General features: G+C 42.0%; 1 protein-coding gene across 7 annotated transcripts in view; it reads left to right on the forward strand.

The window, feature by feature from the left end:
• Nucleotides 1-23,154, forward strand: part of tenm3 (teneurin transmembrane protein 3) — a 203,523-nt gene that overhangs the window by 125,811 nt on the left and 54,558 nt on the right. For 5 of the 7 annotated variants that reach the window (XM_070913106.1, XM_070913124.1, XM_070913132.1 and 2 more), the window contains 7 exons: nucleotides 4,267-4,452; nucleotides 13,229-13,375; nucleotides 15,651-15,781; nucleotides 15,901-15,989; nucleotides 18,169-18,288; nucleotides 20,072-20,204; nucleotides 20,359-20,487. In XM_070913106.1, the coding sequence (XP_070769207.1) occupies nucleotides 4,267-4,452; nucleotides 13,229-13,375; nucleotides 15,651-15,781; nucleotides 15,901-15,989; nucleotides 18,169-18,288; nucleotides 20,072-20,204; nucleotides 20,359-20,487 (935 nt within the window). Of the gene's footprint in view, nucleotides 1-4,266; nucleotides 4,453-7,837; nucleotides 7,865-13,228; nucleotides 13,376-15,650; nucleotides 15,782-15,900; nucleotides 15,990-18,168; nucleotides 18,289-20,071; nucleotides 20,205-20,358; nucleotides 20,488-23,154 lie in introns of all 7 variants that reach the window. The other 2 variants (XM_070913115.1, XM_070913139.1) reach the window with 1 other exon arrangement.

Genomic DNA, 23,154 nt, shown 5'->3' on the forward strand with positions numbered 1-23,154 from the left:
AGGAGCTACTGGCCACCGCATCTGCACACGCCGCAAAGAAAACCAAAATTGACTGTTTGTAGGAAATGGGAAACAAACAGCGGTCTCCGTTGTCACAGTCACATACTTTGTTGACCCATTCATCCAACCCGACCTCCTCCCAAAAGCGTTTGCGGTGCCATAACAATGTCATGTTATTTCCGTCCTGGCCCCTGACAGACATGAGTCATAATTCACACGGCCAAAAGAGGTTGCTTGTCAGTAAAATGTAAGGATACTGGGGTTTTTTTTTTGGGCATTTCAACAAATGACCAATGTTGTCTTTTTTTTTCGGGTGAGGACAGTCTCCTATTTTCTGGTGCTGTTAGAGAGGAGGGAGATACAGAGAAAGAGCGAGACAGCAAGTGGCAGCACTGATGCAGAAAAAGAGGTGAGATAGAAAAAAAAACTGGAGGAGAAATGCAGATCAGTAACAGATGGCTTGACATAAAAACAAAGACAAGAGGAAAGGAGTGTGTGTGTGTGTGTGTGTGTGTGCGTTCTCACTTCTATTTGTGTTGCCTTGGGCTGTTACACTGAGCATTGTCTTGTCGAAAACCATCAAACACATATCCAATTAAGCACTGTCTCTGTAAAACACACACATGCACAGACAGAGAAATGGAATGAATTGCATACACACGCAGATACATATACCTTTTGTTCTGGCTTGTTCCTGACCTTTTCTTAGGATCTGTCAAAAACATTCAAACACACACACACACACAACACACCCACATACACACACATGCACACTGAGAACCCGTGTTTGTCTCTGATTTCCTATTCTGAAATGAAAATAAGAAAATGGAAAACAGGGCTTGTTTTAAATTATCAGTGTTTGTAACGTTTTAAAAGATAGAGCCGTTTTCCATCTAATTTTGTCCTCAAAATAGGACTTTGTGTTTTTTTCCATTTTATAGATATTCATGTAGTCACTCAAACACGAAGAACACAGTTTCCATTACTACAAAATGCAGAATTGGGGCCATATTAAATTGTCTTTGTTATCACAAAAGGCTTTCAGGGTTGCGGACTGACAAGGAGACCCGCGCATTTGCTTATTATTGCCCGCAGTCTTAAAGAGATGTATTCATATTTAACAAATTGATCATATGGATAACTGTTGGCAAGAGCCAGCACTCATCTGGTAGGCCTGTGCAACTGTGCCGGTTTATCAGTTTATTAATCAAGTGGAATAAGTAAAATAGCATAGTTAAGACAGGTTATGGAACAAGGACTCTGACCGCATCCAAGTAGTTGTAGGCTATTCATCTAAATATGCAACAGTAAATATGCATACCAGAAAATGGATCCGCTCTCCTCCAGTTGTTAATTCAGGACAAGATGCGTGTTAGGGAGGAGATGATGCAGAGGCAGGCATAGAGCTCACAAGCAGTCCTTGAAGTTTGTTTTATGTAGGAGTAGAAGGACGTATCCTGATCAAAGACAACTCCGACATTCCTCACGGTGGCGTTGGAGGCCAGGCCAATGCCATCTAGAGTAGCTATTTCTTTAGATAATGTGTTTCGGAGCTGTTTTGGGAAAAAGAACAATCATTTGTGTGCATCTACCCGGGTGCAGGTAGTTCCCTGACGACCTCTCCAATCCCACCCACTGGCTCCCGGACCACGAAGCCAAAACCCACTTCACAACCAGAAGACCGAGAGAGGGACGTCACAAAGCTTTAAAATTTTTTTATTAAAAATAAATAATTTAACTGTTGGGGATACAATTCTGAAAAGTAAATCACATATCCCAACCTAGTTTTCTCAGGTGTATCGTCAAAGATTTTGGTGAAAAGTGGCCACATGGGGATTCGAATCCTGGACCTCTGCAGCCATAGCTTTTCCCCCACCTTCTTACAACTTGTGGCAATGATATCACATGTGCAAATCTGGGGTATATTTGTCTTTTTAAGCAGTCAAAACTTTGGTGGTAAAAAAAAATATATATAACACATCATTCTGGTGGTGTATTGTCAAATATTTTGGTGAAATTTGCTGCAAAATTAGATGAAATTGAAAATGTTGTGCATGCAATACAAATTACATCAAGATATTGATTGATCAGTGCGGACTCACCGTTGATCTGATCTGAAAACCATTTGAAGCACTTGATATCTAGTATCCAAACAATGTCTGTGTCCACTGTGGTAGCATATGAATTAAGACTACAAGACTTTGGGGCGCCCCCCCTAGTGGCAGAATAGCCCAAGACTGCGTAGCAAAGCTCGGACCTAGCATTCAAACACGTGCACCAAGTTTGGTTCCAATCGCTTAGCAAGCATTTATGTGAAATTGAACTTTCCTTGATGACTTTAGATCAGCGAAGATCGCATATCATCCTGGCAAAATTCCCGGGAAGGCTGCCCGCTGGTTTCTGACGAGGTGTTGAAAATAGGATTTTGAGAAAACTGAGAAAAAGCCGCAAAATCTGACATTTTTAGAGCAGAAGACCATTGGAGCAAAGATGCAGGCGAATTGAGAGATTCAAATTATGAAAGAATTTCCACTCTATTCCAAGATAACAGCGCCACCTTGTGGTCAATGAGTGTCATTTTATGTGCCTGAGTAGTGGGTGGCATTTAAAACCTACCTGCCAATTTTGGTGACTTCTGACTCTTAGGGTTTTTACTGCACAAACACTTTCAGCAGAGAAAAATAAGAAAGCAGAATAATAAGGACAAAAATAATAGGGTTCCAGCAGCAAAGCTTTGCAGCTTGGACCCCTAAAAACAAAACAAAAATGTTTTTCCTTTTCCACAGTTTAGCAAGTGTGGCATTTAATCTATCTCTCTTTCCTCGTTTTCTCATAAGCAGATATTGTTATACACAGCCGCACACACACTCACATTTTAGTAACAATGCTGCTAGTAACAATAAAAGCATGCACACAGACAGCTGTGCAGGATCACAGAGTCCAGTCCTGGACACCTACACACACAGAGAGAGAGAAACAGGTGAATTAGGGACAGACTTGCAGGAAAAGCTTTGGCTCTTAATTGATTTTTTCATTTATTTTTCATCAAGCTGTCTGGACAAGTCATTATGGATTAGAATAGAATCAGTGCCGTCAGAGCCGGGGCTGCTCTGCTGCACTGCTTTCTATTCAGCTCCTCGGTTCAGTGCATATTGAATGCTGCGCGCACTTAAGATATTACATAATCACCACTATTGATAAATATGAATTCATAACTGTTAATACATATTTAAGAGAGCGGGGGTGATGGAGGCAAACACAGTGCTGACAGTATGTTGATTCCAGATGCTCCCAATTAGATCATCACTCAGCTCATAAAGCCAGCATCTCTTAACATTCTGCATATGAAAAAATATGTCAGGTATGATGAGGTGGCATCGTTTGAGGCTTTTCTTTTTTCAACTTGCTGCTATGGCTTGCCATGTGACCATTTTCCTGGTATCTGAGCTTCCTAAATTCCACATTATTAATCAAAATCAGTCTTGAGGACACATCAAGTTGGATTATCCCGTCCGGGGCAATAAAAAACGCGTGTGATGTTAGTTAGCTAATCCAGTTCCTCCGGTTTTAGGTTGCTCTGTTTGGCCGTGTGATGGGATAAGAATAGGTGAATAGTAGCAACCTCTACCGTATAGTAGTAGGATTGGATGTAGCTAGTGGGAGCCGTACACCAACTTTGTAGTGCGGCAAATACAACAGTAATTACTCGCTGTCTGAAAGTAGTATCAGTTGCACAAACAGAAGTATAGTTATGGTTATGGTATGTGTAAAGGCCTTTTACCAGGGAGTTTTCCTGTCATAAAGTCACCATAAAGTCAATAAATCAGACAATTGTCTACGTTTGAGGTTTTTCTTCTGTTACCACCACAAGTGCTACCTGTGTTGGGAGGCTTGTGCTCAGACAGTCCTCATATTTGCAGACGCTGTGAGGTGATTAAAATGATTTGCTGGCTACAGCAGTCTTCCTGTCACAGTCTTTTTTCTTTTCTTTTTTTATTGACCCGACAGTGACATTGGTTAAATTGAAATGCTGTGCACTTTTTCATGTGCAGACAAATCCTTGCAATATCATGATGATGCATATTTCACATTATGCATATTTACACCATTGTTGGTGCTGTTTGTAATGTTTTTTAAGTGCATTCAACCGTACTTGCTAAATTACAGTATTGATGTTCCACAAGCCAGTGAATGCAGAAAAGATATTGCAGTTACCATTGTGTTTGCATGTGTATTCATATTTCTTACTTTTTCTTTCTCCAACAGAGGTGTGCGGAGTGGACTGTGGCAACCATGGCGTCTGTTACGGCGGCGTGTGTCGGTGCGAGGAGGGCTGGACAGGAACTGTGTGCGACCAGAGGGCCTGCCACCCACTGTGCAGCAAGAACGGAGTGTGCAAGGAGGGGAAGTGTGAGTGTGACCAAGGATGGACAGGGGAGCACTGTAATATCGGTAAATAGTTCTCACACACTCACACACACACACACACACACACACACACACACACAAAGTGTACGAAGGGAAAGTGAGACTGTGACTAAGATGTTACTCAATATGCACAAACATACACATGGAATTTGGATTTCCACATACACAAGTGTTTCACTACTCATCACTGGTACCCCAAAATTTAGTGAAATGAGCATGAAGCCTGGAAAATCATACATGTTTTTTTCGCTCTGCGCAAAGGCACTGAGAGGAAAGGCTTTTCCAGCCATTTTTAACTTTGGCTAGCCACGTTGCACCGAAACGATGACAAAGTTACACTCTAATCTGGCATTACTTAATGGCACTTCCTTCAAGGTTTGGAGAAATTATAGGGGATTCCAGGGGACACAATAAAACAGTAGCACACCACTTCACAACCTTCAAGAAACCTGAAGAAGAAAAAAAAAGAAGCTTGGTGGGTAGGCGAACTTGATAGAACCCATGACAGATATATTACAGTCTCTTTTCTCCATGGCTTCTGCCAGGACAAGATTAGAGAAAAATGTTGCTGCTAATTATATGGATGTCAGTGTTTGTGTTGGTTATCGCTGTCGTTCAATATAACTGGAGCTACGATATTGCCACTAGTGTAAATGAGATCCAAGTTGTAAAAAGCAGAATTGTCCTTTCGAATCACTCAAGGTTGGCCATCTTGCTGGGAAATGCTATCAACAACTCCTTTTTATTACCTGGGGTCAGCTCAATAGGCTGTATTAGTTACCAACATTGCAAAAAGGCCCATCTTATCAGGTAATTTCTGTCTGTTGAATATTCCAACCAATGTCTAATAGAAATATACTCGCCTGTATCTAGGTTGCTACACTAGAATTGAGAAATTAAACATTTAAACATTAATATTAAAGGTCCCATATTGCAGAAAGTGAGATTTCCATGTCTCTTTTGATTATAAAGCAGGTCTAGGTACTACTACTATAAATACTGTGAAAGTATCAACGCGCTCAGTCGGTATTCAGACACTGTGCCTTCAAACGAGCTGTCACAACTTCGGTAAAGTTGTGATGTCACAACTATACAGTCACCGCCCTCAGCCACGCCCCCCAGCAGGTCATCTGATCCAGGCACGGGACCACCCACAAAGTACAGGGACGCTCAAGCCTTGCTTATGCTCGCCCTAGCAGGCCGCCGAGCTTTGAGATTGCACCGAGGCGTTTATGGTTCGGGCGATCCGTTGCAGTATCCGTGATGACGTCATTTTGGGGCGCACGCACCTCCGCTCCAGAGACACTGCGGCAACCATAAATCCAGCTTCTTCAGGTTTTTGGAGGTTGTTCAGTTTGTCTCAAACGACTTGTTTCAGACAGAGGGTGAGCTGAGGGGCTGCATGAAGGGCCAGGAGGAGATACATAAGGACTTCCTTACAATAAATAATAACTGCATATCATGCAAAGCTGCTCTAGTGGAATCCTAGAACAAAAATATAAAGCTGAAATGAGCATAATGTGGGACCTCTAATTCAGAGTCCAGCTGTTGAATGTTAGTCCAGTATTCATTCTCATCTCATCTCAGCTCTGTTTTGGTCTTCACCAACCCCCGAGGGAAATACCTGGCTCTTAAGCTGCTAAATGCAGAGACTAGCTGGCTAGTCGCTAACCCTGTCTGTCTGCCGTGTGGAGTCTCTTCACTGAAAACAGCTGCCTGCTGCTGAAAACGGCGCTTCTGAGAGGAGTGAGACTGCACCAAAGCAGTAAAGTCGTGGCTATAAAACTGAAACAAAGAGTTGCAAGACACTAAAACACGCTATAGAGCTGAGAGGACCTGCACTGTCAGGTAATAATTCTCAGTGGGTTCGTCACTACCAGCGACACCTTTCACATACACAGCTTCAAGGACTCAGTTACAGACAAAAATGAGTTCGTAAGAAGTGGACACAATGGTTCAGGGTACACCCTGGACAGGTTACCAGTCAATCACAGAGCTAACACGTAGATATGGACTACCATTCATGCTCACACCTACAGGCAATTTAGAGTCACCAGTTAACATGACTTTGGACTGTGGGAGGCAGCCAAAGGACCCCAAGAAAACTGGGGGGGGGCATGCAAGCTCACAGAAGGGCACACACGCAAGTCATGTTTCCATCACTTCACAGGACATTACATTGACTTACATTCATTTCCTGGAGACTTACCCTAACTCTAACCACTACTTGCTTAACCCAAACCTAACCTTAACCTAAACCTAACCTTACCAGAACCTTAAACCAAGTCTTCATCCTAAAATGTAACGATTTACGAAATGGGGACGTGCGTTTTTGTCCCCAAAAGGAAGGCGAGTCCCCACAGTGCGACTGTGTAAACAGATTTATGTCCCGACAACACGAACAGCTCTCGCTTAGTGTTGATGGATGGACTACCTCTCCTTATTTTGCTTGATATCTATATGGCGGGTTGAGAAACCCCATTCTGTTGTGTTTGTGCGAGTCGGGCGGTGGAACAGATGAGTAGCGGGGCCTTTGTGGCAGCTTCAGCTCACCGCCAAACCCTTCACTTTAAAAGCTATTTGTTGTCAAACAGACAGACAGCAACAGTATTGCTGGGAAAGAGCTGCAAATTGGCTTAGTTATTGTCAGTTCGGCACACACACACACACACACACACTGACACACATGGAGGGGGGACGCTGAGAGCATAACAACAGTGAGATGAGGAGAAATCTATTTAGAGCGCTTAGCCAACAAGCAGCTTGTTTGTTTAGATGGATTGTATGGCTGGGGGAGAGAGAGGATTCACACAGGCTCGCTCTTTTTCTTCTTCTGTCCTCCCATCTCTAACCGTCACATTTGTCACACTGGAACTGTTGACCCCCACTGTAGAATTGTTGCCGTGTTCATCAGCTGGCTATTCTCGCACGTCAGCATGGAAATAGCCCAGCTCACTGTTGATGTTCAGTGATTTTTTTTTTCCCTAAAAGTCGGTGCAATCCATTGTTTTTGCAAGAAAACACGGTTACAAGACACAAACTGTGGTCGAGCTCAGTCCACAGGGGCTTGGCTCGGGGACCAGAGGGTGGCCGGTTTCCAGTCCAGCGTGGACCAGTGGAAGTGATTACTATCGTGGACCCTGAAAATTCACTAGTGTTAATGAGGCGTATCAGATAAATATTATGGTGAATGATGAGAGATCTTGTCTTCTCCTTTTCGACCGAACCTCTTTGCGTCTAATTTAGTTTCCACATCTCTCTGTTTTTCTTCATTCCCTTCATTCCCACTGATGGTGATATATATTTTTTTTCTTTTTTTAAATATTCGACTGCCTATTGTGCTGGACTAAATGCTCTCTTTCCATCTATCTTTCTTCCTTTCTTTTTTCTCCCCCCTTCCTTCTTAAAGCTCACAATCCGGACATTAGAGTAAAAGGTACTGTACTCTTTTTCTCTTCTTCTCCTCATCACTCGCTTCTTCTCTTCCTCCCGCCCTCCTTTGCTTTTCTTCTTCATGCACTGCGGAGCTGTGGCTACCTCAGTGATTTCTATGAGTTTATTAGTGATATTTTATCAGTCATGTCATGTAATTATTTATTCAGATTTTTTCATTTATTTCAGCAATATGTTGTGTTTTTTCCCTCTCATCCCCTCTGTCATTCTGCCAGCTCTGATAACATGCATCATTACTACAAATGTACGTTGGCTTTAGTTTACTTTGCCTATTAGGTAGCACCCTTGGAGCGATTTGTTTTTTACCTTTACAGTTGGCTTTGATTGAGTTTTGATGTATTTATCTCCGTATGTTGTTCACTGGTTCCTCAGAAGTAGCTTCACTTTTTTTTTCTTTCCCTAAAGTATTGAGCTATGTTGATCTCCAACATTAGATTTCTGTCCTTTTATCCTTTTATTATGAATTGGTTTGACTTTGATGACTTATATTTGAACTATCTACCAGCAGGGCAGCGATCCAGTTTCCCCTGGTTGCCATACTGCACAGTATGTTAAAGCTGGATCACAAATAAGGGAACATTGAGCATAAAATAGAACTGGCACAGGTACACACTTCAAAAGAAAAAAACAGTCCTCAGAAAAACATATTCAACTGTTATTGTCGTACTACCTTGTAATACTGTATGTTTGACATTATAATATTTGACATTCTTCGTGGCTTGGGACAGTCTGACGATCAAGACATATTTTTGCTTTCTGCAGACGAGGTCAGCTCCAGCCCCGATAAACACAATATTGAAAGTTTCTGATGTGGACCGTGAAATCCCGGCCCTGCTTTAGGCTTAGTTTGCCTGTAAGCTGCATCCTCTCCTTCCCCCTGTTATGTCTTCATGCACAGCCGCACGCCTACGCGAGCGCACGGGTTTAAGCAGCCGTAATCTGCCTCACACAGTTGGCTTTTGTGCTGAAGATGTCAGTCGCACGCTTATTTTGGACAGGACATTCGTGTAATTGCGAGTATTTGCACATTTACAAAGCAAATGATCGCCGCACTGTGACAGTATTAAATCATTTTAGCTGATTTTAAGCCACCTTCTGTGCAGCATGGGAATATTCTAGATAAGGAGCTCAAGTATACTTGCTCAGAGGCAATGCGGTATTAGTAGTTACATATTTTGGATTATAAGGTGGCCTTCCTTTACATTATTTACTGAATACAGTCGCACTCGTATTAGTTGGTAAAGATTATTTGTTGCTGTAATTGCTAAAAAAAAAAAAAAAGACTAGTTTCCTTATTGCATCTTATTGCATTCATTCATAAATGGTATAAATTTGTGTCTGAGATGTAAGTTCCTGACGGGCTTTTCTAACCCTCGCTGACATTTTTGTGGCTGTTTCGGGAAAGTGGGCGAAGCCTGAAGCTGAGGTTAAACGACCAAGCAGAAACCACCGCGGCTGGGTGTGATACGTCAGTCAACTAAACACGTCCCCAGACATACTCTACCTCTACCAGAAGGATTGCTCCAGTGATATAGCATCACCCTACCAGACCAGTCGGGGGGCTTGTGAGAGACAGATTAAAAATTGTTGCAACAGAGGACGTCGCCTTTCCTGTCTCTCTCTACTGTCCTATTAAATAACGCAGAAATGAAATCATTTTAAAAATTATTTAAAAAAGAAATAAATCGGGCTACATCCCCATGATTTTCTAGAAGGCCTTGACACACAAGCCCAAGCATTTTTTTCTTGGGATAAATTTGCACGTCAATGTGTTCTTTTCCGAACTGTTGTTTTCGTCATGAGCACTTTCCGAAAACGGTATGAGTAATTTTGATGCGGAATATTTGCATTTTCGCATCGTTTATTCGTCACGTCCCCAGTGTGTAAAGGCCTTTAAGACACACTGCCAGGAATTAATTTTTGGTAGGGTAAATAGTCAAATTTAAATATATTAAGTCTAAAAAATAGTGGAACCAGCCTATAAGATATAAGTGTTGTAGAATGTAAACACCCCTCAGGTTGCTAAAAAATGTGCGTGTCCTCAATAGTAGCTGCCCCCAATCCTCAATTTTCTAATTTGGGTTCAAGCTCCAAAAATGCTGCCGCCTGCACTTCCCATAATGCAACTCAATAGTGCATTTTGCCCTTGAATGCTAGTTGACGCCTATGTCCGCATGCCCATTCGTCTCCCATTCACATTTCTACATTTTATACCCAGAGTCAGCATCTAGTGGCCATTAGAGGAACTGCAGCGTAGGGCGCTAGCTCAACACCAGCCGCGGTGGTGATCCCGCCTCTGCCAGCCACTTCTTCAAAATGCTGATTAGCGCCGCAAAACGGCATAGCTGCTTCCTCACTTTCTCTCCAACTTCCATTTGACTGCGAGCATATTGTTTTCCGTCCTTCTGCATTTAAGATGTGCTAGATCACAACCTCGGATTAGAGGAAAAGTTGTCCTTTGAGAATCTTTCTCAGGTTAATTACAGAGATGTTACTTTTTTTTATTTCTATTTTTCTTTCTTATTAGCTTCCTTTGGTCCTTCTTCCCTTTTGTGTGACTTAAATGTGAACGAAGACAGATTTGAATGAACTGCCCATTTTTTACTCTGTTGAGGTTCTACTGTGTGTGTCTCTCTCTCTCTCTCTCTCTCTCTCTCTCCCAGCACTCCCAGCTCCCAGCTCTTTCTTCCTGTCCTCCTCTCCCTTTGGCTGCCATTTTCATCTGTCTATCACAGAGAGTATATTTGGCAGTGCTGCTTTTGTTTCGATTTACTTTTTTTCCCTAATCTTCCTCCCTCTCTCCCTCGTGCCCTCTCCCATTCTCAGGATATAAAGGTAATTCATGCCAAAGACTTAATAAGGGCCTCACTGTCCCAAAAATACAACCACTTCATACTCTGCTTTGTTCACTTTTAACTTCTTTTGATTCGGATTTTATCCCACTTCATTTTACTTTTCCTTGTCTTTTCCTTTCCTTTTTTTTTTTTTTCTCTCACATTCTGTCTTTCAGTCTTGATGAACGCCCAGTGTATCTGTTTTCTGTATTGTCTTATTGTGTTGTACTTACGTTGTTATTTCTTGTTTATTTATTTATTTATTTTTGGTTTGTTTTCTGGTTACATCATTATTGTCCCCGACTCTGATTCTCACACGCAAAACACAGACAATACAGATGAAGATGCACGCCAGCGCATACACACACACACACACACACACACACACACACACAGACACAAACCCAAGGTGTGTGACTCCTGTTTTGTCTTGCATCCACAAGCCTGATATATATATATATATATGTGTGTGTGTATTAATTTAGCCAGCTGCTGTCCCTCTGTCCTTCCGTATATCTTTCTTCACTTTCCTGTCTCTCTCTCTCTCTAGTTTTTCTTTCCCCTTTCTCCTCCTCACCACCTCTTCCTCCATCTTTACATCCACACCTTGTTCTACCCCCCCACCCCCCACCCCCCCAGCTGGGCTTTGCTTGGTTCTGATACTCGCTGTTTATTAATCAGTCTATCTGATTGCCAGCCTCACTGTCTATTCTGTGATCGAGGAATGCCAAACAGGGGCATAAAGTATAGCCTTTGGAGGCATGCAGTCCAAACCAAACCTGTCCTCCCTATACTTTGTGCGCTGTGTATCTGTCTACCTGTTGTGTTTTCACATGGATTGTTAACCTGTGATTTTGATTTTTTTTTTTTTTGTCACTAACTAGACGAACAAGACCAAAGGAATCCATATTTCTAAAGCCAAAAAAAAACTTCCTTTTGAAGAGGAAGTTGCAGCCTTTGTCAGCTGAACAGTTGAACTTCAAAATATTTAACATCCTCAGAATGTTTTGGTTTGTTTGCTTGTATGCTCTTGTTTTTCATCATCATAATATGCAGCAATAACATCTTCTTTCTTTGTTTACAGATACAAAATATATATATATATACTATTTTTAATCAATTTCCAATTGAAGCCATGCAGCACACAATAGCCATTTGGGCTGAAGGCAATTTTACAGGTTCATGTGAAACTACAACGTCAGTGCATTTCACTGAAGGCTGTCTGTCTGTCAGTCTGTGTCTCTCACATGTGGGTTAATGTATTGATCTTCCTTATTTGTCTATCGATATGTCTTTCAGTCTGTCAGTCCATTTGTTGGAGAAAAGTTCATCACACGGGGCCAAAAGGCCTTTATACACATCAGGATTTAACCAATATGGGTCTTTGAAGTCTTTTTGAAGGTATTTTTGGACTGAAGCTGCTGACAGCGAATATTTTGTGCTGACATGGCAATGTGTTTAGATTTAAAAACCCATACACCAAAATCAACTATTGAGTATTTCCTTGCCAGGGCGTTAAAACTCTCCAGCAAACCCCAGGATGTTCGATAAATGTATATTCAGGGTTAGGGCTATCTGAACGATAATTCGATTATAATGCCCATTTCCAAACCACTCTAATCTCACACACACCTACACACTGACAAAATAAGTTTATAAGGCATAATTCATGAAGACTTAATGAAACTTGAAACCGACAGCACAGACGTTAACTGTTAGCTAGCTATCAAACAGAGGCACCTAACGGTGTCTGTGGGAGTGTGTTTGTATTCCTCCGTGCGTTATCGCTGCACGTTTATGACAAAAATCCAGGATTTGTTGAAGCCGAAACACGTTGACCTTGCCAGTGTCAGTGTTCTCGCAGCCTAGCATCTTTCTGTTAGCTTCGTATGCAATCGTGCCACCTCCAGAATTTAATTCTGTCTTTGTCCTCGTACCCTCATAGTTTTTCTTTTCTCTGGTTCACTAATACACACAGATAGTTTCTGCATATAATGTACTTTACAACCGCTAAAATCTTCCAGGACACAAGTTCCCACCCGAGTACCCAGAGCTGACCAGCTTAGTTCCCCGCGTTTGTTGGTCCCACGTGCGTCTCGTGGAGCGGATATGCTTCAGTTGTAACCAGTACAGCTGTCTACACAGGCCACGTCAACAGCTCACGCCTCTCAATACGCCGCCTAATTTCAATCTCATGCGTATTTTTGAGGTATGATTGCATATCAGGCTGTAGGCGCTGTTGAAACACCTCACTGTCACCGTAGACCATGTTTTAGTTTGACCAAAATTGAGTTCAAAATTTGACCTCGAAATTGATGAACTTAACAAGTCTGACCTAAAAACAATGATTACCCTCACCTCTCAGAGCTCCAATACAAAACTATCATCACCTACCTTCAAAAATGTATATTGGTTGAAGCCTATTTCTCACCCTGATGGCCAGCCGTGACCCTATCCCACTCACTCGCACTGCTCTAACGTTTCTAACTGTGTGTTTTGTTCACTGTGCCCAGAGGGTTGTCCAGGTCTCTGCAACAACAACGGGCGATGCACTCTGGAGGCCAGCGGCTGGCACTGCATCTGCCAGTCGGGGTGGAGAGGCGCCGGGTGTCACGTGGCTATGGAAACACTCTGCGCTGACGGCAAGGACAATGAAGGAGGTATGTTTGTGCGCGCACACTGTGGGAGCGTGAAGAGAGCTGGTTAAACAGATGAAAAGGCGTATTTGGTTCATGGATGGATAAACATGGTAAGGACAATGAAACATGTTGGTGGTGGCAGGGCACATATTACCCAAATGTCCATGAGGAACTTAGGAGAGAAATTAGCGAGACGTTAGCGGTTAGCAGGTTGGGGCATTCAGGAACGAGAGGCCTAATGTGGAAGTCACGCGTTTAGAATGTCAGCCCAACAATCGTCATATCCACGTACGTCATGGATGTTTCGGTCGCCCTTGTTCATCCATGTGTGGTCCCTTACGTGGTTTGAAACGTGCAATGTTTACTTGTTGCGGTCTACAGTATTCAAAGCCCTATACCATCATTTCATGCACCGCCCTGCAGCCCAACCCCCAAGTGACTCAAAGTAAGACAACAACAGAAAACGCAGGCATTAGCTTAGGTATGCTATGTAAGCTATCTATTAGAGGTTATGGCAAGCAGGAGAGATTCCAAAGACCCAGTATAAATTTGTGATCTGCCATTGATATCGAAAAGGAATGAAACGCATGAATCTAAATGATGAACTTGCTCTTCTGCCGCTGCCTGCTGAGAGCCGCCCATTTATGCGTAGCGTACCCGCAGTGGGTGTTAACTCAGAGTACGAACAAACTGCAGCTCCTCAGCTGCCAAAGCAGTGCAGCACATGTAACGTCAACCTTGACGTGGCAGTGGAGTGGAGAGGCTACTGAGCACCAGTAGGCATCGGGTCTTTCATGCGTAGTGAATGAGCCGCAGTGTACAGAAGGCACTGGCACAGTCTTTTGAATAGAAGCCGTAGTGAAAAGTGAAGCTCTGAAACGGCAAAGTTTCACACAAGAAACATAAATACAACTCGTAGCGTAAATTTTTGGGAGAAATATTGAATTTGCAATTGAAAAATGAACATTAACAGCACAAAACTATCGTCTGTCAGCAGTTTCACCCTACAAATAGCGCTCCGGTGCCAAACCGTAAACCCAGGACTAGGTTTGGTTAGAGTTAGTTGTTAGTTGATAGTTGGAAAGGTGGAGAAGAAAGACAAGAAGGAGGGGCGAACTTTGTGTGTGTGTGTGTGTGTGTGTGTGTGTGTGTGTGCGTGAGTGAACATGTTTTACTCAAGTTGTGGGGACATAAGTCTGTTTATACAGTCACATTGTGGGGACAAAACGCAAGGCCTCATGACGTAAAATCATTAAATCTTAGGGGTGAACACCAAATGGAGGCGCAGTTAAAAGTGCAATGAGGTGGAGGGCAGGGTTAGGCAAGCGGTGGTTAGGTTAGTCAATGTAATGTCCTCTGAAGTGATGGAAACTTGTGTGTGTGTGTGTGTGTAGGGGGGGAATGCCTGTTCACCAGATGTACAACTGGCTTTCATAAAAACTAATAGAGACGAATGGCAGCCAGTATTTTATTATCTTACATACCTCCTTCTATCCTTCCCGTATCTCCATCTGTCTCCATTCCTCTCTTACTCCCTGTCCTTCACTTATCCCTCCCTAATCCCTCCTTTCCCTTCATTCCATCCCTGCGTCTCATCGTTGCACCCCTTCCATCCTTCTTCCCCCTTAACTCTAACTTTATTCGTCTTGGCAGCGGCCCCCGCTCACATACTAATTCTACTACATCGCTCCAATTTTTCCTGCATTCGTCCATTTTTACTTTTCCCTTTATCAGAAAAATTCAGATTACAATGCAACAGTCTTTTCATTCTTTTTTTTCAGTCCATACTTATGTTTATTCTTCTGTTTCTTTTCATTACATTCTGCCCATCTGTGCTTTTACTTATTCATTCGCATCTCGGAAGCCCGTCCATGTTTGATTTATTTAGAAAACTCAGCATCTCTCTTGTGCTCCAACACCCCCCCCCCCAATTCTGGATGGTGTACGTGGCCATCCTCCCCATCCTTCATCTTCCATCTTTATCTCTTTTTCATTCCTCCATCTTTATTACTGCTGCATTCCTCTGTCCTCACTTTATGCCTGCATTGTTGATTATCCTTAATCCCTTCATCCCTCATTGCTTCTTAATCCCTCAGTTGCCTCCTCATCCCTCCATCCCTCCATCCATCCATCCATCCTTATGCCATTTTCATCCCCCCCACCCCCTTCACCCACTTGTACCTTTTCCATCATCCATTTGACATCCTTCCATTTCAGGTCCCAATCCTTCCTCCTCAGGTTTCTGAATATAATAAGTGTGTGTGTGTGTGTGTGTGTGTGTGTGTGTGTGTTTCAGACGGCTTGGCTGACTGTATGGATCCAGACTGCTGTCTGCAGCCCTCCTGTCAGAACCAATTATACTGCAAAGGGTCACCTGACCCGGGGGAAGTGCTCAGCCAGTCTCCGTCGGCATTGGCTCCTCAGCAGGTAAGGGGCTCCAATCAGAAAGGAAGTCAAAATAAGAACATAACAAGCAAAAATATACCAAAGACAGGTGTCAGGAAGAAGCATCTGTCTGTCTGTTTATTTCCTTTTATTTTCCTTAGGCTGCCAGGTCTTTCTACCAGCGCATTCACTTCTTAGTTGGTCCTGAATCCACTCATGTCATCACTGGAGACAGTCCGTTCAATAAAAGGTAATCGAGTCAGTGTTTTTTTTTTTGTTTGTTTTTTTTGGGGGGGGGGGGGCATACATCAGTAGGGAAGTAGTCTGACTTTCCGGATGTAGGCTGTTGGGATAAGTCTGCCATTGGCCGGCTATTTCAGTCGGAATTCTCCTCCTCACAATTGTGATTGGTTTAAAGAAATACGAAACAAGCCAGAGTGCCCCCCCCCCCCATCCCGGAATGATAATGGGTTGAGCCAGACCTTTCTCCGAAGCGTGGAGACAGCAGGTCTGGCTATGCGAGACTAGTAGGGAAGCAACATGAGTGGTCAAACAGGTTGTTAACAAATCCACGTATCCTCCTTAGTATAAAGTATGAGGGATGAAACAGGTTTTTAGCAGTTTCAGATATCTGTTTTGTGCTGTATGGAAAGTTTCCCACATACAGGGAGGGGGGGGGGGCACCTTGCCTAACCAGGACTTCTGCACAGTTCTTGAAAGAAGGGGGAAAATGACTTCCTGTGATTTCTTGACTGATTGCTTCTGCCTGCAGATCAGAGCATACCCTGTTTTTATTTGCCATAATAGGAGCAGGTTGGCTTTCTGCCTGGATGAATCTAACAGAAAACAGTAGGAGCGGGACAGAGATCACCATGCAGGTTTAAAGTTTGGCATTTTTCCCTGCCAAAAGCCATTTCTGCCCACACCTGCTTCAGACACAACATTCATTAAATATGATAAGAGAGAAAGAGAGGGTGGCAGACTGCAAAATATAGAGAGCGAGAGGCAGAGCTACTGACAGGGAAGAAATTCTGTTCAGCCATTTAAAAAACATTTTTTTTAGCTTTTGTCAATTTTCTTTTTTTTTTCCGCTAACCTGAATGTTTCATAAGAGCAGAGGGCCACAACCCTGTAATAAAATGTTCTGTATTTCCATAATAGAATGGCAACCTTATATTAAAAATGTTTTATTAGACCTCCAAACAGTGTGTTGTTTATGTGTGTGTGTGTGTGTGTGTGTGTGTGAGGGTTTGCGTGTGAGCGGTTGAAGGGTGTTCATAAGTGGCACTTTCTACAGATTACACTCGAAGACTTGTTGATTTCCGCTGAAGTTAACAGTGACAAACGTATACACGCATCTCGCTTGCAGAGGGAGACAAACACAAACGCAATGGCGAATAGTGTAATGCACACAGTTGCAATGCAATGCAATTTCCATGCCTAATTTTGCAGGAGTATGTATACATATCCAGATGCAAATCCAAAAAAAAACAAAAAACAACTGGAATGACTGATCTCTTATCAAGAGGTCAACAAGTGAAGTTGTTTTTGTGCCATAAACTGCATGACTCGCTCATAATAGGTCCCCTTTAAAGCTGTTCTGCTCAGACAACCAGAACTGACGTCAGCACTGTCTCCAGTAGGTGATCTAATGGTTCAAGCTAAACGCAAAAATAAATAAGTTATTGTCAAACCTAATGAACCATGACGTTTGTTGTACAGGTCTTTGAGTTACCATTATCAAAGCAACAAATATTTCCTTCCTATTTCCTTTAAGACAACCCAAGCAAGGAAGGGTGGTTGGGAATTACGGAGAACTGTGTCAGTATATGTATATGTATATATATATATATGTATGTATATATATATATATATATATATGTGATAATAAGGAAAGGAAGAAAAGAGTAATTGCAATGGACAGCATCGTCAAGTTCACTTGAATCTGGCTCCTGAAAGCCGTCCTGCGGTGTAAAAACCATGCAAATGAGTGTGATGAGGATGTGCAGGCATGCTACGAGTGCTGTTGTAACATCAGCGTCCCATTGCAGCGCTCCCACTCCCGCAGCTCAGCAGTTACCATCACAGTTGTTGTTTCAAGTGACGCCTCACTGCACTCTGCAATTCCCCTCACAAGGAGTAATAGTGATGAGAAGAAAGGCTAAGGTGTCTCTGTATGTGTGTGTGAGGGTGTGAGTGTGTTACTGTATGTCTGGCCCAAGTACTAGTTTTCTAGTACTGGTTTTGCCCAACCACAGGGACTCAGGTCAAAGGCACCAGGGGGTATTTTCTATCCTCGATGGTTCAATTTGCTCAACGAATCAGAGCAAAATATAAGGTCATTTCTTTGGTAAATGTTGCATACTGCAGATTTCATAATTTTTTTTTTTTTAAAACTCTCTCTACCATCTCCATTTCTCTTTCTCCAGCTTGGTGTCGATAATTCGAGGTCAGGTGCTGACGGCCGACGGAACACCTCTGATTGGAGTCAACGTGACGTTTGTCCACTATCCCGAACATGGATACACTGTAACGCGCAAGGATGGCATGTGTGTATTTATTCATATTTATACACAATCATTCTGGTTTCTATGTACTGATGACATATAAATATGACATTATGCCTTCTCAATTCACTGAATGAACCTTGAATGGAATCGATGGAACATAGAGCTACCAAAGACTAACAGGGCACCTGATGATGTAGAACTGGAACATAGAGACCATGTATCCAGGGCTTGCAGGACCCTACACCGTTTTAGACAAAATATACAGAACCTCACAGAGTCCTGATTGCACATCTGTACCAGGCATTAACTGAAATATGAAATGACAAACTGCTGTAGTTCACTGTTTTTGTCAGGTCAGTCAGTGTCTGATTTCTCCCCTTCCTCCGGTTCCACGGATGAAGTAAAGACGCTGCCTGAGTAAGGTATTCTGGACCTTTGTCAGTGTAATGCACAGACGACTGGAATCGGCGCACCCTTATTCTTTCCAAAAAAACAAAACAAACATCCGTAGATCCGCTTAAAAAACAGAGAAATAAAAAGACACTCCTAATAATTTAAGATCTTTCCTCATAATCACCAAATGTAGATGTTTTGTTATAATAATAAAATTAATAATCCGGTGATCATTGATTGTCCAAAAACACACGGGATAAAATAAGGGTTTAGGTGTAGCCCACAGCCGGAGTCGGCCATTAACGCTCACTGTACGCAAGTTGCTGAGGGCCCCCGCAAATTACGCAAGGGCCCTCCCGGCCTTCCCCTCATGTCAAAGCGGCTGTCAATGTTTACAGCTTTGATGAGAGAATGAGGCGGAACTATCCCTTTTGTCACGAAAAGAGAGCAAGACAGAAGAAAAACACCACAAGCTTTTTTTAATGTTAATATTCACTTATCTTGAGATTCTATAGAAAATATTCTGTTCTGTGAATATAGTTTGTTTATACCTCATTCTGATTTTGTATAGGTCGACTTATTCTTAGGCCGACAGATGGAGCAAATGGTTTTAAAGGACGGAGGATTGCAATGGGAGCACTGGGGTGTCAGGTGTGACTGCGTTGGCAATGGGAAATGGTTTACATGGTTCACGGGTCAGGCAGAAGGACCCCTTAGCAGAGTTTTGCCGAGGGCCCCTGGGAGTTCGGGCCCGGCTCTGCCCACAGTTAGCTTGAAAGACTGGCAATGGCAACATTATACTCCCTTGTTTGCTACACCAAAGCACGATGGGAACCAAGGTGACAAAATCTCAAAATATCTTCATCCCATGAGAAAGAAAGGAAAAACATCCACGGAAACTCTCCTCTTCTGCAGGCTGGAAACTCAACATTGCAAACTGTGTTCAAACTTTTCTCATGAAACCTGTCCTGGAACATGTATGTTCCCAACGACATGCCAGCTGATGACATTATTCTGAGGAGCTTAACTTTTCCTGAAAATAACAACATATGGCACATGTAGGTAAAATGAACCCAACGCTCCAGAAAACATCAAGAAACTTGAAAGTGCAGAAGGTATACAGTATATATTAACAACTTGCATAAAACCCATAAAACACTTGATGAAAAGCCAGCATAGCAAAACAGAGGTGTGAGTGTGTGCTTTTCTTTCTTCTCACACACACTCAGGGACATATGGATATGAAATGATATGCACACACACTCACTTGTGATATTGAGCTATATAAATAAAATTGACTACAGCTCTTGAGGACAAATCCCCTTCACACAACTCAGTCAGGAAAGTTTTAATCGAGCAAACCGTCTAATGTGGTTTGATTGTATTCACAGCTGTACATTTTTTTGGCTCTGTCGTTGACGCGCTGCAGGTTCGATCTCCTGGCCAACGGCGGGGCATCCCTGACGTTGAGTTTTGAGCGAGCGCCGTTCCTGACTCAGTACAGAACTGTGTGGGTGCCATGGAACGTATTCTACGTGATGGACACACTCGTCATGAAGAAGGTGAGCGCGGTGACTTGATTTGTTTCTCATGACTATCTGACATGACACTGACTTGCTGACCGACTAAGCAACTGACTAACTCCTTGCTTCACAGTCAATGAATTGATGCGTCAGCGAATGAAAAGACTAACACATTATGGTCCGACTGTTTCAGGAGGAGAACGACATTCCCAGCTGTGACCTGAGCGGCTTCATCAGACCCAGTCCCGTCATCGTCGCTTCTCCCCTGTCTTCTTTTTACAGAGGTTCACCCGAGGATGGCCCCATCATACCTGAAACTCAGGTAATAAATACCACAGAGGAGGCCTTTTAGCAACTAGACCAATTTCTGCCGGTGGGGTCAACGAATCATTTTGTCTTGGGAATTTAAAGTCACCAGAAGGTATCAGAGAAACATCCATTATTAACCCCTTGCCATGCCCTCTCTCTAGTCACAACTCAATAAATGCAAATAAGTAACGTAATAAATAACAAAACGCAAATAAATGTTCATGAATCTGCTCCTCCTTATAATTTGCCTGAGAATAATCACATTTTTTTTTTTGTAAAACTGTAACTGCTAGTAGTTAATTCAGCATACTTTTAATTGTGTCAAGCCGCCAAAATGCGAACAAATATGATTTTACATGAATATTAACTTTTTGCACTGTCAATATATTGTTTGATGTTACAAAGGCTCAGAATGTCCCATCAACATGGTTCTAATATTTCTGCACTGGCACTCTTCTTTAGCCATTTATATATGTATGTGTATATATATATATATATATATATATATATATATATACACAAATACTGTATTTGCCCTGAGTTGAAAACCTATGGACATACAGACGAAAAAACTAATTCAAAACAGCATTTTTTTTTTTCATAAAAACTGTATTGTAAACAAACTGTAAAACTGTAACACTGGATCATACGTTCCAGCTCACATGGAAATTGAGTCATTGCTACATGTAGTGACTCTGCTAAAAGCTTGCAAATAAAGAGAGGAAGAAAAAATCGCCTAGGGTGCCTCCCAGTCAAAAACAGCATTCTTCTCAGTAGAACACAATTCTGACACCATCTAAATGCCAGCTTAGCTCAGCCAGAAGCGTATGTAGCACTCCAGTATCTAGTATTAATTTACCACCAACAGTATATAGTATGCGCTCATCGTTTTCAGCTTTCTTTCTTTCTCTGTAATTCGCAGTAAACTAAAAACGACAGAAAATGAAGACAAAAATAGGGATAAGACGCAAATGAGCAAAGTGTAAAATCAATCAAAGTAAATTAAACTGCTAATTGTATTTTTATAGAGCCGAAATTATGAGTTGATTTAAAGAAAATGAATCCGCAAATATTTAAATGCAAGTATTTTCTGCTTTCTCAGTTATTATATCATTGTATACTGAATATCTTTGGATTTTGGATGGCTGAAAATGTCAACTTGGGCTCTGGGGAAACCGTTTTCTGACATTATATAGACAAATCTATTAATCAAGAAAATAATCATCACTTGCAGCCCTCATTTTATGAATACAGTTTTCATCTGGATTTTAAATACGATTTTCGCAATCTTTTGACATGAACACCAAGTTATTCCTGGACGTTGAAGGTAAATGATAAAATCTGATAAGAATGAGTCATACTCTCACACTATCTGATAATAAGATGACAGCCACAATTGGTATAATGATAAAAAAAATGCCAATGATGTCAAATTATGGAAGTAAAGTGCTTAACGCATTTTTTTTTTTTAACAAGCAGAGGGTGCCGTTCTCCCTGTCCAAAGAACATTTCTGAGAAACGTTCTGAAGTGCCAGTGAAAAGGGAAATAATTCCTTTTGTTGTTAGTGTTATCAGCATCAGTTGAACATCATCAGTTCCAAGAAAAAAAAGAACATGAAACCTCTGGAATTACCTACATGCAATGAATCCATAAAGTTTCAGGGTAGCTTTCAGTCGTCTGATTAATAGAAATTGGGAGATGTAGCACGAAAATGCCCCTGAACACACTACAAAATGGCGTGAGACACAAGAAAAGTAATGTTTCAGGCCGTTGGTTAGGGTCAATCGTGTCCTCTAAATCAATTGAGATTCTGTGACACGCACTGAAGAGAGCCATTCATGAAAGACATTCCTGAAATATAAAAAAAAAACAACTTAAAAAATATATAAAAATGAGGTTTAACTAGTATTTATTTACTCTTTTCCCAACCTGACTTTAAATGTTCAAGCAATTCATTGAATACATGCTGCCAAAACATGCACAGTTGTTAATGTTACTATTTCAGGCAGATGTAGCATTATTGGGACTTTTGAAGAATATCAGACTTTTTTCTTTTTTTTAAGAAAATTATGCAAAAATGCAAGAAAATCCAAGTGGTTCACTTACTGTTTCTTGGCACTGTAGTTACCACAGCTGAGGAACTGTGGCTCTGTAGTGGTTGTTTTTATAGGAAACCAGTGGTATATGCGCACACACACACACACACACACACACATGCACACATACCTAGCCTCACCCCTGTGTCCTGCCACTGATTGCCTATAAGCCTAATAACATGTTTCTGTTGGCAGGCAACTGAGGCTCATCATGGAGGAATGTTGTAATTTCATACACATTAGGCCGTGTTATCTTTGTGTGATGTGTGTATGTTATGTGTAAGAGAAAGGGAAAGGCGGAGGGGAAGACAGAGGTAATATTAGCTTGTGTGCATGCGAGAAAGATTGAGAGTGGAATACAGAGAGAAGCAGGAGTGTGTGTCAGTGTGTGTGTGTCTGTGTTCTTCACCGTCACATTGCGTGTTACCAGTCCACGGAGGAAATGAAACTGATGAGAGAACGCCATGCGTGTGTGTGTGGGTTTTTTTTTTTTTTGTTTTACTTTTACAACCCTGAACCAGCGCTCCGTAATTATTTTTTATTTAACAAGCGTCTGTGTATGTTCCTCTCCATCTGCAATAAA

This window comes from Enoplosus armatus, chromosome 2, assembly GCF_043641665.1.
Source record: "Enoplosus armatus isolate fEnoArm2 chromosome 2, fEnoArm2.hap1, whole genome shotgun sequence".
In the NCBI taxonomy this organism is placed as follows: domain Eukaryota; kingdom Metazoa; phylum Chordata; class Actinopteri; order Centrarchiformes; family Enoplosidae; genus Enoplosus; species Enoplosus armatus.